Genomic DNA, 15,659 nt, shown 5'->3' with positions numbered 1-15,659 from the left:
AGGGGCACGGTCGGGGTTTAGCGCCCACCCCGCGGCCGGTCCGGACGTCCGGGGGCAGGAGGGGAAGGGGCGGACCGGGCCCATCGATGGGGGTGGCTGCTCTGCGCTCGGCTCTTCCGTCTTGCCTCTCGGCTCTGGATTAGCGAAACTGGCGACGTGGGATAGTCGCCGGCCTGGCCTCGGTCCTTGCTTTGCCCGCTGGGGTGAAGCCAGGGCTTGGAGCCGGCTGCGCCGTAGTGCAGCGGAGCCGGGGGGGACCCAGCCGCCGCAGCGTTCTCGCCGGCGGGACGCGGAGGCAGGGGGCAGCCGCGGCGCTCTCCTGCCGTAGTCCCGCCGGCGCGGTGCAGTGAGGGGCGGCGGCGGGGGGCCCCCGGTGGGCGGTGGGGCCATGGCGCTGCGGGCCCGGGCGCTGTACGACTTCAGGTCGGAGAACCCGGGGGAGATCTCGCTGCGGGAGCACGAGGTGCTGAGCCTCTGCAGCGAGCAGGACATCGAGGGCTGGCTGGAGGGCGTCAACAGCCGCGGCGACCGCGGCCTCTTTCCGGCCTCCTACGTGCAGGTGATCCGCGCCCCGGCCGCCGAGCCGCCGCTGCCCACCCGTTACACTAACCTCCCCGCCGGTGGCTTCGAGCCGCTGCCGCCCTCCACCGTCTTCAAGCCGGCGACACAGCAGGCCCCGGCGGCGGCGGCGCCCGAGCCTTTCCCACTGTTCCCCTCCGCCGGGTACACCTTCCCGCTGGCGCCCTACGGCGGCTCCTACCAGCCCAGCCAGGGCAGCGATGACGACTGGGATGATGACTGGGATGAAAGCTCCACGGTGGCTGATGAGCCGGGAGCCTTGGGCAGCTCCTACCCCGACTACGAGGCAGCAGGCGGCCGGGCCTCTGGCCGCTATCGCCTGTCCACACGGTCTGAGCTGTCCCTGAGCTCCCGCGGTGGCCACCTGGCAGGCCACCTGCATCCACCCAGCAGCAGTGCCAAGAGCTCAGCCATGGTGAGCCGCAACCTCAACCGCTTCTCCACGTTTGTCAAGTCTGGTGGGGAGGCCTTTGTGCTGGGTGAGGCATCAGGCTTTGTGAAGGATGGGGATAAGCTGTGCGTGGTGCTGGGCTCCCGGGGCCCTGAGTGGCAGGAGAACCCCTACCCCTTCCAGTGCTCCATTGAGGACCCCACCAAGCAGACCAAGTTCAAGGGCATGAAGAGCTACATCGCTTACAAGCTGGTGCCCAGCCACACCGGGCAACAGGTACACCGTCGCTACAAGCACTTTGACTGGCTCTACGGGCGCCTAGCCGAGAAGTTCCCTGTCATCTCCGTGCCCCATTTACCGGAGAAACAGGCCACTGGCCGCTTTGAGGAAGACTTCATCTCCAAACGTCGCAAAGGCCTGGCCTGGTGGATGGACCACATGTGCAGCCACCCTGTGCTGGCTCAGTGCGATGCTTTCCAGCACTTCCTCACCTGTCCCAGCACAGATGAGAAGGCCTGGAAACAAGGCAAGCGCAAGGCTGAGAAGGATGAGATGGTGGGTGCCAACTTTTTCCTGGCCATCACTGTCTCCACTGGCCCTGGGGCCAGCCTGGACTTGCAGGAGGTGGAAAGCCAGGTGGATAGCTTCAAAGCCTTCACAAAGAAGATGGATGAGAGCACCCTGCAGCTTAATCACACGGCCAATGAGTTTGCCCGCAAACAAGTCACTCGTTTCAAGAAGGAATACCAGAAGGTGGGGCACTCCTTTAAGTGCCTCAGTCAGGCGTTTGAGCTGGACCAGCAGGCCTTTTCGGCTGGCCTCAACCAAGCCATAGCCTTCACTGCAGAAGCATATGATGCTATTGGGGACCTCTTTGCAGATCAGCCCCGGCAGGACCTAGATGCTGTAATGGATTTGTTAGCGCTGTATCAGGGGCATTTGGCCAACTTTCCAGACATCATCCACGTCCAGAAAGGTAACACCCTTATGTGTTTTCTGAAACGATGAAGTTTTATGTATCAGTGGTATGCACACAGATATAGAGACAAAGTGCTAAATTTGCTTTGCATCTGGCTTGTTGGCCTTGGGTTAAATCTTTCAGTGTTTACTCAGGTAAACTGTTGCTAAAAATACAAAAAACACATCAGTGACAGTTTTCATACTGTGCCAAAGGTCTAGACATTGTTGGGAATTTTATTGGTCAGAGGTTACTGTGTTTGGCTGTGTATCTCTGAAAGAAACTACATCTGCCTATACCACTGATACATTAAAGATTAATGGGCTTGTTTACAAACCCTGGAGATCAAGTGATATGAACACATCTATTACTCTTTAATGCATGTTAGGTATCTTAAATCTCTGATCTAGTTGATAATGAATATGAAGTAATCTGAAGATGGAGATACTCTGACCACCTTGTTCGAGGTGCACATGGTGGTGTGTGCATTTTTCAGTGTCAGACATTCAGATGAGATGTTTAAAGCTGCTGGGGTTTGTCGGTTTGGCCATGCATTAAACTCTTTTGGTGCTTTTGTAAGGATGATGGTCTGCCATGATGTTCTTAGTTGGAGTTGTTCATCCTTTGCCCTTATTATCATAAAAAGATGTTGCTCACCTGTTATCCTTTCATCATCTTTCTAGCTGAAACATGCTTCTGAGGTTCAGGTTGCTGTTTGTATGGCACTTTTTGGTCCATTGGAGAGAAAGAAACTCCAAAAATTAAAGAATCATCTGCTATCTAACTAGTGATGCTTGTCCAGATAAATAGAAGTTTGTAGCACTATATATGTGTAGATGATTTCTCAGCTGAGAAATTAATACTATTCATATATTTTTCACCATTGTGAGAAGACTAGTCCATCATTCATTCTTTTTGCTGTTATATATGATCAGGGATGTGTGGGGATTAGAGCTGTAAAAGAGACCAAGAAAACATCACATATGCTGCACAGAAACAGGTGTGTGTAACAGTTATCCAAGAAAATGCATGAGCTGCTTTATTGAAAATTATTTTGGAGATTAATAAGTGGTGTTCTGCACCCCAGGAGGCAGAACTTGAATTGTCACCCATGGTGGATCAGTCTCTTGTGCCCTTGCGTGACATTTCCAAGGTTTTTGCATCTGGAACAGTACCTTGAGTTTTATGATAAAAGAGTTGGGAGAGTGTTTTCAACAGATCAAAAAGGCAGGCTTTTGGGAGGTATGCTGGGAAAAACTAAGGAGGCACAAAGTGCACAATTTTTTGTTATTTTAAAAAGTAAGCTTTTCATTAAAATTGCATGCATCAAAGTCAGATCTCCATTCTCCTGACAAATCTTGAAAACTGTGAGTGGAAACTTAAACAATCAATATTATTTTGAAGAGAAATGGGAAGCGTGCAGTCTAACCTTAGAGGAGTTGTTCTGTTAGCTGCTGTGGCATTGTGTTCTGATAACAACTTTAAAGTATTTTAAATTTGGAGAGAAGGATGACCTTGGTAATGCCTCGTGTTTTGGAGTAGAGGATTTTAAAATGAGTTGTCAACTAATAATAGGATTATTATTGGACTCGATGATCCCAAGGGTCTTTTCCAACCTGAATGATTCTATGATTTATGATTTTTGGAGACTTTACTTTGAGGAGAGGATTGGGAATAATAAGATACTCAACCCATATTTCCTTCAACCTGCATGTCTCTGTTTCATTTATAGTTCTGTTTAAATTTGCAGGGAAAGTTCATCTAAATGAGCTTCCACTAGAGCAGTGCATGTGCATGATGGTATGTAGAGCTGATTTTGTGCCATAACACTGTCCTGGAACTGGTTGGAGAAACCTACAGCTTGTCTGCGTGCAGGTATTAATGCTCCAGCACCTCTGGGCTAACACTGCCTTCAACACAATATTATCCCTGGTACATACTTGCCATCAGAAAATGGCATGGACTCGAGATATTGGTCTCTTGAGTGTCCATGCTCATCATAGGAATAGGGTTAGATGTAACATGTTTGTTGTTGTCATTCCCTTTGCAAAATAGGCAAACTGGAAGAAAACTGAGGGGAAGATGTTTTTTACCCCCAGTATATTGCTGTTTTATTACTTTTAAGAGTTACTTGTTACAAGGTATAACTTTTCAGTTCTAAACTATAAACTTCAGATGAAAATAGGAACTGTTTGGTGTTCTTACAACAGAAGAGCTTTCTTTTAAATTTATGAACTGGGATAGCTGTCAGTATTTGAGAATTATTGTCTGTATAGACCAAACAAAAATCATGGTGATAATAGATCATCTGAAAAATAGAGTTGACATGTCTTTCAGTGTTTTATTTTCTAGTGTAGAACAACTTCTTGCAGTAAAATGACCCCAAAGTGCCCTTAGAAGTGGTAGAAACAGCAGGCTGATTGACATATTGCTTACATGGCCATGACTTTAAAAATACGAACTCTGAAGTTAGGAGTACTTCTTCATTTTTCTTCTACATAGTGCAAATGTATTGTCCACTTGGGATAAAAACCAAATCCTTTTCTAGATTCCAGTTCTACATTACTCTAGACCTGAGAAGGACCAAAAAATAAAGGCTGCTATGCCCAAAATATACCCATATCTGTGGGTAGAATATTAGACTGCCTGGTCTTGTTATGGGTTTGCTCTACTGCAGATAGTTGAACAGCTGATTAATGTGATTTGGAAGTGTGTTTTGTGGTATAGACTGAGAAGTCTGCATTTCTGCAACTTTTCTTCTTCAAAAAGAAGGCCAGAGAATCTCTGAGCCAGAGACAAAAATTTCCCTCTGTTCAGGTTTTATCTTTTCTCCTAGAATTATGAACCAAAGCCATGTAAGCCCCGTTATTGCTTTGTCTGTGTATCAGCAGGAAAATGTGTTAACCATTGTGCTTTTAATTGCTCCAGAGTTTAGGTCTTTCTGCCTCCTGTGTTGAGGACATCATGCATGATCTGAAGTATGCAGAAAGGGATTGTCATTTTGGTCACTTGTGTAAAACATGTGGACCAATGGGCTGTGGGAATATTTTCAAACTGCTTATTATCTTATTAATATTGTAAGTATTTTATGAAATGGCAATAACTTCAATAGGCGATTTTAAAAAATTCCTTTCCTTCATCTTGTGCACCCAGTGTTTGAGGAATTTTCTGTAAGGGAAGGAAGAGTTGAAGTTCCTGCTCCAGAAGAGACAGAGGAAGGATTTGAACTCCCACATGCCAGTTGAGGACCCATATGCCAGGTTTAGTACACTTGAAAACTAAGCTGCACTTTTGTCATTTGTTTTGCAGTACTGGTGTGTCTTTCAAGAAATACTGGTTTCAGTTGCTTTAATTTCAAGAAGAAAAGCAGCCTCCCATCTTCATTTGTAATGGATAATGCCGCCTTTTCTGTGTTTTTAAGGTATACTTGTGGAAATTCCCTAGGCATACTTGGCAAAATAATTCCTAAATATTAATTGCTAGAGCTTCACTCAACTGATGAGATCTTCTGACTTACATAATCTTCAACATAAACGCTCACTGCAGGCCCATGCAAGTTCAAGTTCAGAAAATTTATGCGCATTTGAGATAGTGTATGCTTGTACTGTAGCTCATGCTGGTCTGGCTGTCTTGTCTATTTGCTTAGTGAGAGTAGAGAAGTTATGGGGTTTGGGGTTTCTTTCATTCAAGTTTTGTTTGAGGAATTACTATAATTGGCCTCTTGTGATTCCTGTAAGCGGAAGAAATACTAACTTGCTGCTTCATCTCTGCTTTCCAGATTTCTCCTTTCTCTTAACATTATGATTTTAACACTTGATAAACTTTTGGTTATGATTTTTACAAAATAGATTTGAGAAAACAACCTGAATGTTTTCTAAGATGTAGGCAGCAATTCCATTTCCTCTGCATGCCAAGATTTAAAAGAATTATTTAAAAAAATATCTGAATGACCCTTTTGCTTCTTGATCACTATTTTTGAAAAGTAAAATAAGGCCAATGGTCTTATTTACCTGAAGCAAACTTAATTCTAGAAATGTCTAAAGAATGTTTAAAGAATGTGCTGGGAGTGTTTTTAGAATATCTTACAAATTATAGGAAAAAAACCATATTCCAGCTGGGAATGCATCAAAAAACCCCAAACAGCACTGAAACCTGGAGCTCTCTATAACATTTTCAGCGAATTATTTTTTTTGGGGGGGAGTGGGGAGGAGTATGTGTGTTCATAAATAAATCAGATTGGTCAAAATTCACACCTAAGATTTTATATCACAATTTAAAAGCGGTGTTTTTCTCTCTTGCTTGCTTTCTAGCCTCTTAAATTTGTTGTGCAGACCTGTTTTTTTCTGTCCCTATTTTTCCTTTATCCGTCTTTTTTTTTTTCTTCCCCCTCCATCCCTCAGATACATAAACTTTGCATGGGGTTCAACTCAGGTAACTACTGTCTAAGAGCTAGGCATGTAATCCTAGCCAGATGACCCTCACAACAGTAAAAAGAGATGGGTACCTACATTTCATCTGTTTAAGGACTTTGAAAAAAGATGGATTGCTCTAGGATGACTGTTGTATTTCTTGCCCTCTCAGTTTCCCCATTGCTGTTACAGAAATGATGTAGTGTTGTCTGCTTGCTGCTAAATCACCCAATATTACCTCCCAGTAACCTGAAGGAAATTGAGACTTTTAGATGGCTAAAATATGAAAGAATCTAGAAACTGTATAAAATTATAGCTTCCTTGGTGTGTGTAAATCACACAGAGGACAACAATGAGCAAGACTAAAATTGAGCAATGGCCTTACTTGAAGAAGATTAAACAGGGGAAAAAAAAATTGACTTCTATGTCCTGTTTACCTAAAAGATGCATGGGTCATCTTAAATATGTTTGTTTTTTCTCTTTTCCTCTCCCTCCACCATCTCTTCTTACCTTACCTTTCTAAAGGAGCAAGATTTATGCAGTCGTGATGTGTTTATCTTTCCTGTTACCTTTTGGAACCTGTTAGCCTGATATCATACAAATTCAATGATGGAGAGATGTTTCATAGCTGATAAAATCCCAGTGATTTTTTTCAAAAACAGCTGGTAGCAGAGGAAGAGTATAACTGTACCTCCTATGGGAAAGACTGCATGCATTACTGCACACTAGAAAGTCTGTCCAGACTGCCCATTTAGTCTCAACAGGCTGGAGAAGTTTTGATCAGAGCTCACACCCATAGATTTGACCAAAGGCAGTACATTGTCAGCTCTTGTGATCTTACAGGTACTTTGCTCACTGCAGGCCCTGTCTACTGGGAAAACCTTGTGGACAGCTAGAGAGTAGCAGGACAGTGTAGATATTGAAAAAGTAAAAATTATTTTGTAGAAAGAGGAAGTAATTTTATTTCAAAGGCTATGTAATACCTTTTCAACTTGAAGCTTCTGAAGAATCTAGATGGTGAGATGATTCTCTCTTGCAACTGAGAGAACTCCAGGTCTTGCTAAAAGGACTTCCATCCAAACAGGGAAGACAAGAATTGGTAGACTGAAAACGGAAAGTAGCTCCCAGAGCAATTCCGAGTCTTTGTAAGCATGTTATTAAAAACAAACAAGCTGGCTGATTTTTCTGTTTTGCAAGTCACCTTTGAAACAAGGACATGTTTCAGCCTTTTCAGCATCTTTCCATGTCTTCATTGTTACACTTTGTTTGAACAGTTAAAATGCTAAGTTAATGTGTGCAGACTGTATAAACTCATCCAGCTGGTACCTTATTTATTTTAAATTGCCTGGTTCAAATAGCACAGAATTTGAAATTCTAATTAAAAAAAAAATGAAATTGCAGTTGGCTTAGCCCCGAAAACAGCTTTATCAGCAGACTAGAGCAAACAAATGGCAAACACTTTCTACACAATCTTGTTTATATCTTTCATGAAGGCCATGAGAATTTAAATTAAAAATAAAAAAAAACAACTAGTGAAAAGTGCGTTTTGGAGTGAATGTCTCAAGAAATTGGTAACAGAATAGATACATTTAAAGAATATATTCAGGTCTTGTCAGTGATTGTTCTTGTAGCAGAGCAGGGAGAAGAGATGGTTTCAGCCTTTGTTTTAGGTAGGTACTGAAGTGCTAAGGCTTGGACAACAGGCCCAAGGCAGAGTTGACCTATAGATGAATCCTGTATATTTTATAACTGATAACCATTGTGCTAGTAGGTATTGTACTAAGTTATAACAACCCACTTATGCTGGTGTAAAAAGTGCTAAAGTGTTGAAGTACTGAAGCCTGAGCAACAGGCCCAGAGCTGAAGCTGCTAACCTAGTATGTAGTCATTACAGAATCACAGAATCAACTAGGTTCGAAAAGACCTTGAAGATCATCTAGTCCAACCATTAACCTAACACTGCCAGTTCCCATCTACACCATATCCCTCAGCGCTATGTCGACCCGACTCTTAAACACCTCCAGGGATGGGGACTCCACCACCTCCCTGGGCAATCCATTCCACTGCCTAATAACCCGTTCTGTAAAGAAATACTTCCTGACATCTAGTCTAAACCTTCCCTGGCGCAACTTGAGGCCATTCCCTCTTGTCCTATCGCTTGTTACTTGGTTAAAGAGGCTCATCTCCAGCTCTCTGCAACCTCCTTTCAGGTAGTTGTAGAGAGCGATGAGGTCTCCCCTCAGCCTCCTCTTCTCCAGACTAAACAACCCCAGTTCCCTCAGCCGCTCCTCGTACGACATGTGCTCCAGACCCTTCACCAGCTTCGTTGCCCTTCTCTGGACACGCTCGAGTCATTCAATGGCCTTTTTGTAGTGAGGGGCCCAAAACTGAACACAGTCATCGAGGTGCGGCCTCACCAGTGCCCAGTACAGGGGTAAGATCCCTTCCCTGTCCCTGCTGGCCACGCTAGTGCTGATACAAGCCAGGATGCCATTGGCCTTCTTGGCCACCTGGGCACACTGCTGGCTCCTGTTCAGCCGGCTGTCAATCAACCCCCCCAGGTCCCTCTCTGACTGGCAGCTCTCCAGCCACTCCTTCCCAAGCCTGTAGCGCCGCTGGGGGTTGTTGTGGCCCAAGTGCAGCACCCGGCATTTGGCCTTATTGAAACTCCTCCAGTTGGCCTCAGCCCATCGCTCCAGCCTGGCCAGGTCTCTCTGCAGAGCCTCCCTACCCTCGAGCAGATCAACACTCCCACCCAACTTGGTGTCGTCTGCAAACTTACTGAGGGTGCACTCGATCCCCTCGTCTAGATCATCAATAAAGATGTTAAACAGGAGTGGCCCCAAAACCGAGCCCTGGGGGACACCACTCGTGACCGGCCGCCAACTGGACTTACCTCCATTCACCACAACTCTTTGGGCCCGGCCATCCAGCCAGTTTTTTACCCAGCGAAGCGTGTGCCCATCCAAGCCTCGAGCAGCCAGTTTCACCAGGAGAATGCTGTGGGAAACGGTGTCAGAGGCCTTACTGAAGTCAAGGTAAACTACATCCACAGCCTTTCCCTCATCCAATAAGCAGGTGGCCCTGTCGTAGAAGGAGATCAGGTTTGTCAAAGCAGGACCTGCCTTTCATAAACCCATGCTGACTGGGCCTGATCATCTGGTTGTCCCTCATGTGCTGTGTGATGGTACTCAGGATGAGCTGCTCCATCAGCTTCCCGGGCACCGACGTCAAGCTGACAGGCCTGTAATTTCCCGGATCATCCTTCCGACCCTTCTTATAGATGGGCATCACATTGGCCAGTTTCCAATCTGTCGGGACCTCCCTGGTCAGCCAGGACTGCTGGTAAATGATGGAAAGCGGCTTGACGAGCACCCCAGCCAGCTCCTTCAGCACCCTTGGGTGTATCCCATCCGGTCCCATAGACTTGTATATGTCTATGTGATGCAGTAGGTCACTGACTCTCTTCTGGAGTGCGGGGGGGTTGTTCTCCCAGTCTCTATCATCTGGCTGAGGAGGCTGGATTCCCTCAATACAACTAGTCTTGTTATTAAAGACTGAGGCAAAGAAGGCATTAAGCACCTCAGCCTTCCCCTCATCACTTGCTACCAAGTTTCCTTCAGCATCTAGCAGGGGATGGAGACTCTCCCTGGTCTTTCTTTTGCTGTTGATGTACTTATAGAAACATTTCTTGTTGTCCTTGATTGCTGAAGCCAGGGTAATTTCCAGCTGGGCTTTAGACCTCCTGATTTCCACCCTGCATAGCCTCACAGCCTCTTTGTAATCACTGTGAGTGGCTAGCCCCTTCTTCCAAAGGCTGTAAACTCTCCTTTTCTCCTTGAGTTCCAGCCAAAGCTCCCTGTTCAGCCAGGGTGGTCTTCTCTGTCGCCGGCTTCTCTTACAGCACCTGGGGACTGCCTGCTCCTGAGCCATTAACACTTCCTTCTTAAAGAGTGCCCAGCCTTCCTGGACCCCTATACCCTTCAGGATCGTCTCCCAAAGGATCCTGTCAAGCAGGTGCCTAAACAAGACAAAGTCAGCCCTTTGGAAGTCCAGGATGTCAGTTCTGCTTAGCCCTCTCCTGGCCTCTCTAAGAATAGAGAACTCTATTATTTCATGATCGCTGTGCCCTAGTCGTCCTCCGACCGCCACATCATCCACCAGTCCTTCTTTGTTCACAAGGAGGAGATCCAGCAGGGCACCTTCTCTGGTTGGTTCTCTCACCAGCTGTTTTAGGAAGTTGTCCCCCACACATTCCAGGAATCTCCGGGACTGGTCCCGCTCTGCTGTGTTGTATTTCCAGCAGATGTCTGGGAAGTTGAAGTCCCCCACAGGAACAAGGGCAAGCGATTGTGAGATTTCTCCTAAATGCCTATAGAATATTTCATCCACCTCTCTGTCCTGGGTGGGTGGCCTATAGTAGACTCCTACTACATCTGCCCTGTTGGCCTTCCCCCTGATTCTAACACAAAGACACTCCACCCTGTCTTCACTACACTTGTACTCAAGGCAATCATAACAGTCCCTAACATACATTGCTACCCCGCCGCCTCTCCTACCTTGTCTATCCCTTCTAAAGAACTTGTAGCCATCAACAGGCGCACTCCAGTCATGGGAGACCTCCCACCATGTTTCTGTAATAGCCACGATATCATCATTTTCCTGTTTCATCATGGCTTCAAGCTCCTCCTGTTTGTTACCCATGCTGTGTGCATTGGTATACATGCACTTCAGCTGGGCTGATGTTTTTCCCCCTTCCCCCTTCAGATCTAGTTTAAAGCTCTGTCATGAGCCCAGCTAACTCCTGCCCCAAGATCCTCTTCCCCTTCTGGGACAAGTGCATCCCATGTAAGGCCCAGAGGTCTGGTGCCCTGTATACCAACCCATGATTGAAAAAACCAAAGCCCTGACGGTGACACCAGTCTTGAAGCCACGAATTCATCTGTTGTGTTCTTCGGTGTTCATCCTCATCCATCCCCCCAACTGGAGGGATGGAGGAGAACACAACCTGTGCCCCCGACCCCTTGATCAGTTTCCCCAAGGCCCTGAAATCTCTCTTCATTGATTTAATACTTCTCCTGCTAATGTCGGTGCTACCTACCTGAAAAACCAGAAGAGGGTAATAGTCCTTGGGTTTGACTAGAGAGGGGAGTCTTCTTGTGAGGTCCTTGACGCGGGCCCCAGGGAGGCAGCAGACTTCCCTATGATGCGGGTCTGGTCTGCATATGGGGCCTTCGACACCCCTCAGAATGGAGTCACCCACTACAATGACTCTTCTGGGGTTCCTTTCAGAGCTGGTTTTAATACCATTAACAAAGTATGTAAGCTCACTAGTGAAAGATGCAGCTTAGACAGAATATAATCAGTAGTGAGGATGAAATGCTGAGAGAATGTATCCAACTTCCCTTGTTTAGCCTTGTTCAAGGCTGAGAACCCAAGTATTTGGCCTTGTTAGAAACTCCCTTGGTTCCCCCCCGAGCCCTGGCCAGGCTTTGGGTGGAATCCAACAGGAGAATGAAACCAGAAATTTTCCCCTCAAAACAAAGGTGCCAGCTATTCTGGCTTGTCGATCTCTGGTATATAAGGCTGGACCCGCTCACAGCGACTTTGGAAGCCTCACCTACGGGTGGACGCACCGCGTAGGATTTCCCACTTGCCGGGACAGGCTCTCCAAATCCTCGCTGTAACCGGGGCTGCCCAGCGCCTGCAGGTCTGGATGATGATGATAATATATGCAAGTGGTGATGTATTTCTCTTAATCACTATTCTCTCTCTCTTGTAGTAATGATTTGATGCATTACCCTGTATTTCCTTGTTTGTTGCTTTAAGTGCACTATTCTGCTTTTTTCTTACTGCATGTTCTCTGTATTACACTGTTACATTACTTGGTTATTACCAGTAAAATACACCTGCTCTTTTCACTCTGGTGTCCGAGTTTAATTGGTATCCTTAATCAGCAAAACAGGTACACATCACAGGTGGACAACTTCCATAATCATGATGAACTGAACTACCCTCTTTATGCCTACATGTGATTCTTTCATAACAATGTGAAAAGCAGATTCATGCTATGATTCATGCTACATTGCATTTTTGTCCCATGGTAAAAAGTAATTTGCTATTCCATTTTTTTCAGAATTATCCTTTTGAATTATTATATGTATGAATAGCTATGCTAGCTAACTGGCAGTATACTGAAGAAAGATCCATTTTCTCAAATATCATGATAATAACACTATGTTTTCAAGTTGCTTGCAGTTTTATATAAGTCCAAACTCAAAGTGGTAGATCCCTTCCTACTAAAAAGGCAAACAATTATTTTCTGCCTTTATAATACTATAATATGTACTATATTAATAAGTTAATATTTTTTGTACTTACAATTTTAAATTAACATATACTATAACAATATATAACTTTTCTTATATACAGTATGAATATAGCATTATATTATTATAATATTCACATGTCCTGCTTTTGAATTATATAATTATTTTTTAATTGTTTACATTAATGATGGTTTACCTTGCATATTTTTTACTGCAACAAGGAGTCTACTTCTTTTTGTCCTTACAGAGATACTGCAGCATTCAGATTTCTAAGAGAAAGCATTAGGGAAAAAGTGGAGCAGTATCTGCATTTCATTTTGATCTCAACTCTTTTCATATCAATTTCTGTAAAGTATCTATGCATGTTGTATTTGCTCATCTTAGGACAGTAGCAGAGCTAAGCAGATGATGATGGACAAGCAAACACCTTAAACTGTGCTTAATCTTTGCTTCCCTTCAGCCTTACAGAGAACAACATCCAAAAGCAGGTCTTTCATAGTGCCCCAATAAAGTAGGGATATATAAGTGGGTGGAATTTGCATTTATACTTGCTTCTCTTGATAATGGTATATGGATATTGGTATGTGGTCTTACATGCCTTCTCCTGTCCACCCACATCCCATGAATCTCAAGAAAATTTTGAAGAAGTTACCATAATGATGCTTACGGTCATTTTGGATGCAACTTATATTTGTCTTCTACAGATCCGGAGGAGACATTTCTGCTCGTGTGCCAGTTTTACTGATGATTAATTTATATCACACATGCATAGCATCATTTCTGATTTAGGTTGTTGTCTTGAAGTTGACATTATGAACAGGGCATTTACAAAAGCTGTTAAGTCTACAGCATCATTCTGACAGAAAAGTGCCTGTTCTTAACATCATAAATGGGAGAAATTAGTGTTCAGAATCTATGATGATTACACTCTAATAGACCAACTTAAACTCTGGAAAACCAGAGATTTATCTTAAAAACCTGTTTGGTGCCACTTTTAGATGTAAGCTAGTAAGAAATACTTAAAATCACTGAAAGGTTTCATCTTGGTACTTCTGCAAATTGCAGTTGCTTAAATTTTCAAGTGTCCACCCTGAAAAATATGACTGACTTTTCAAGGGGCAAATGTACTGCATTTCTAGCAACCAACCTAGTTTAAGTTTCACTCTTTTCTGTAACCCCAGTCTGCAGTGTCAGCTGAAGCCATACCAAAGAAAAACTCCTTAAATGGTACATATGAGTTCTGAAAAGCACAGACTGTCTTAGAATTGGGCAAAACCAGCATTACCTACTGTTTGCCTCTCAGGCTGTGATGCAAAATTCTGTATTTGTGATAATGAACAGCAATATACACAATTTAGCTGGATTTTAAAATCAAATTATTTCTGACAGGCCTCCTTTCAGACATCCGTGTAAGTACCTGTAAGTCAGAATTACTCATGAACACAGTTTAAACATGCTGTAGTGGCTGAAATAAGGTCTTCGTTTGCTGAAAATACTGTCTGTGTACAATGCATCTAAAGATACATTAGTTTTAAAGTCACTGCATACAAGATTTGAATGGAAAACTTCCATCCAATTTTGTACAATTTTTACATGCGGTTACCTAGCAGTATGGGCATTTTTTGTTTTGTTAATGGGGTTATGTGTGACAGTAGGTGCAATAGACAGGTAATTCTGTAGCATTTATTTCCTTTATTTTGCCATCTTGCTCTCACCTCTTATTATCAACTATTTCAAGGGCAAACTATCGCTTAGCACTATCCGCGTAGCAGTGTGGTGTAATGTGGCCCAGTGAAACATTCATACTGGAGGTGCTGCAGACCAAAAATTGTAGATTCCTCTGGGGGACTTTAGAGCTGAAATGCATATTGCCAATGTTATAATTTAAATATTTTTCAGTAGCATGAGCATTTTGGAGACTCTGAACACGCACAGGTATGATTACAGTCCTTGTATATCTGGATAAATAAATTGGCTGTGTATGCTCTTCCTATGTGTGTATACACCAACTTGCAGATGTATGCACAATGAGTCTAATAGATCTTAAATACAGCATTATTTTTTTTAAAAAAAAAGATTAGACATATATTGTGTCCATTAACACTGGTAGCTCTTTAAAATTGAGTGACATTTGACACTGCATTCTAACACCATCATTAATCGGTTATATATTAATTAAATCAATGTAGATGTTAAAACCACCAGATGAGATTAAAAATAATTAAGTTTCTGAAATCTCTAGCAGACTGTTTTAATTTTGCGTGATCTCTGAATTGTGTAGATTAGAAGGTGATTTCATTTTGAACTGAAGAATGCATCTCTGGATGATAACTTGGAAGAACAAATAATTCTGTCTAATAATCATAGAATCATTCAGGTTGGAAAAGACCCTTGGGATCATCGAGTCCAACCATCAGCCCTACTCTACAAAGTTCTCCCCTACACCACATCCCCCAACATCACATCCAAATGACCCTTAAACACATCCAGGGATGGGGACTCCACCACCTCCCTGGGCAGCCTATTCCACTGTCTGACTACTCTTTCTCTGAAAGATTTTTTCCTAATGTCCGGTCTGAACCTCCCCTGTTGCAGTTTAAAGCTGTTCCCTCTTGTTCTGTCACTAATCACCTGTGAGAAGAGACCAGCACCAACTTCTCTACAATGTCCTTTCAGGTAGTTGTAGAGAGTGATGAGGTCTCCCCTCAGCCTTCTCTTCCTCAAACTAAACAGCCCCAGCTCCTTCAATCGCTCCTTATAGGATTTGTTCTCCAGGCCCTTCACCAGCTTCGTTGCCCTCCTCTGCACTCGCTCCAGCACCTCGAGATCTCTCTCGTATTGAGGTGCCCAAAACTGGACACAATACCCCAGGTGTGGCCTCACCAGTGCAGAGTACAGGGGGACTGTCACCTCCCTACTTCTGCTGGTCACACTATTTCTAATACAAGCCAGGATGCCGTTGGCTTTCTTGGCCACCTGGGCACACTGCTGGC

The 15,659-nt window shown here is 44.2% G+C and overlaps 1 protein-coding gene across 2 annotated transcripts in view; it reads left to right on the top strand.

Annotated features, from left to right (window-relative positions):
• Positions 1-214: 214 nt before the first annotated feature.
• The window catches only part of LOC141917638 (sorting nexin-18-like), a 30,049-nt gene continuing 14,604 nt past the window's right edge, over positions 215-15,659 (top strand). Inside the window, exons 1-2 of one of the 2 annotated variants that reach the window (XM_074810990.1) lie at positions 215-1,946; positions 5,082-5,188. In XM_074810990.1, the coding sequence (XP_074667091.1) occupies positions 389-1,946; positions 5,082-5,173 (1,650 nt within the window). In that variant the 5' untranslated portion in view covers positions 215-388 and the 3' untranslated portion in view covers positions 5,174-5,188. The remainder of the gene's footprint in view (positions 1,947-5,081; positions 5,189-15,659) is intronic. The other variant, XM_074810988.1, reaches the window with a different exon arrangement.

Source organism: Strix aluco, chromosome W (assembly GCF_031877795.1).
Source record: "Strix aluco isolate bStrAlu1 chromosome W, bStrAlu1.hap1, whole genome shotgun sequence".
Taxonomy (NCBI): domain Eukaryota; kingdom Metazoa; phylum Chordata; class Aves; order Strigiformes; family Strigidae; genus Strix; species Strix aluco.
This window is presented reverse-complemented; position numbering and strand designations above follow the sequence as displayed.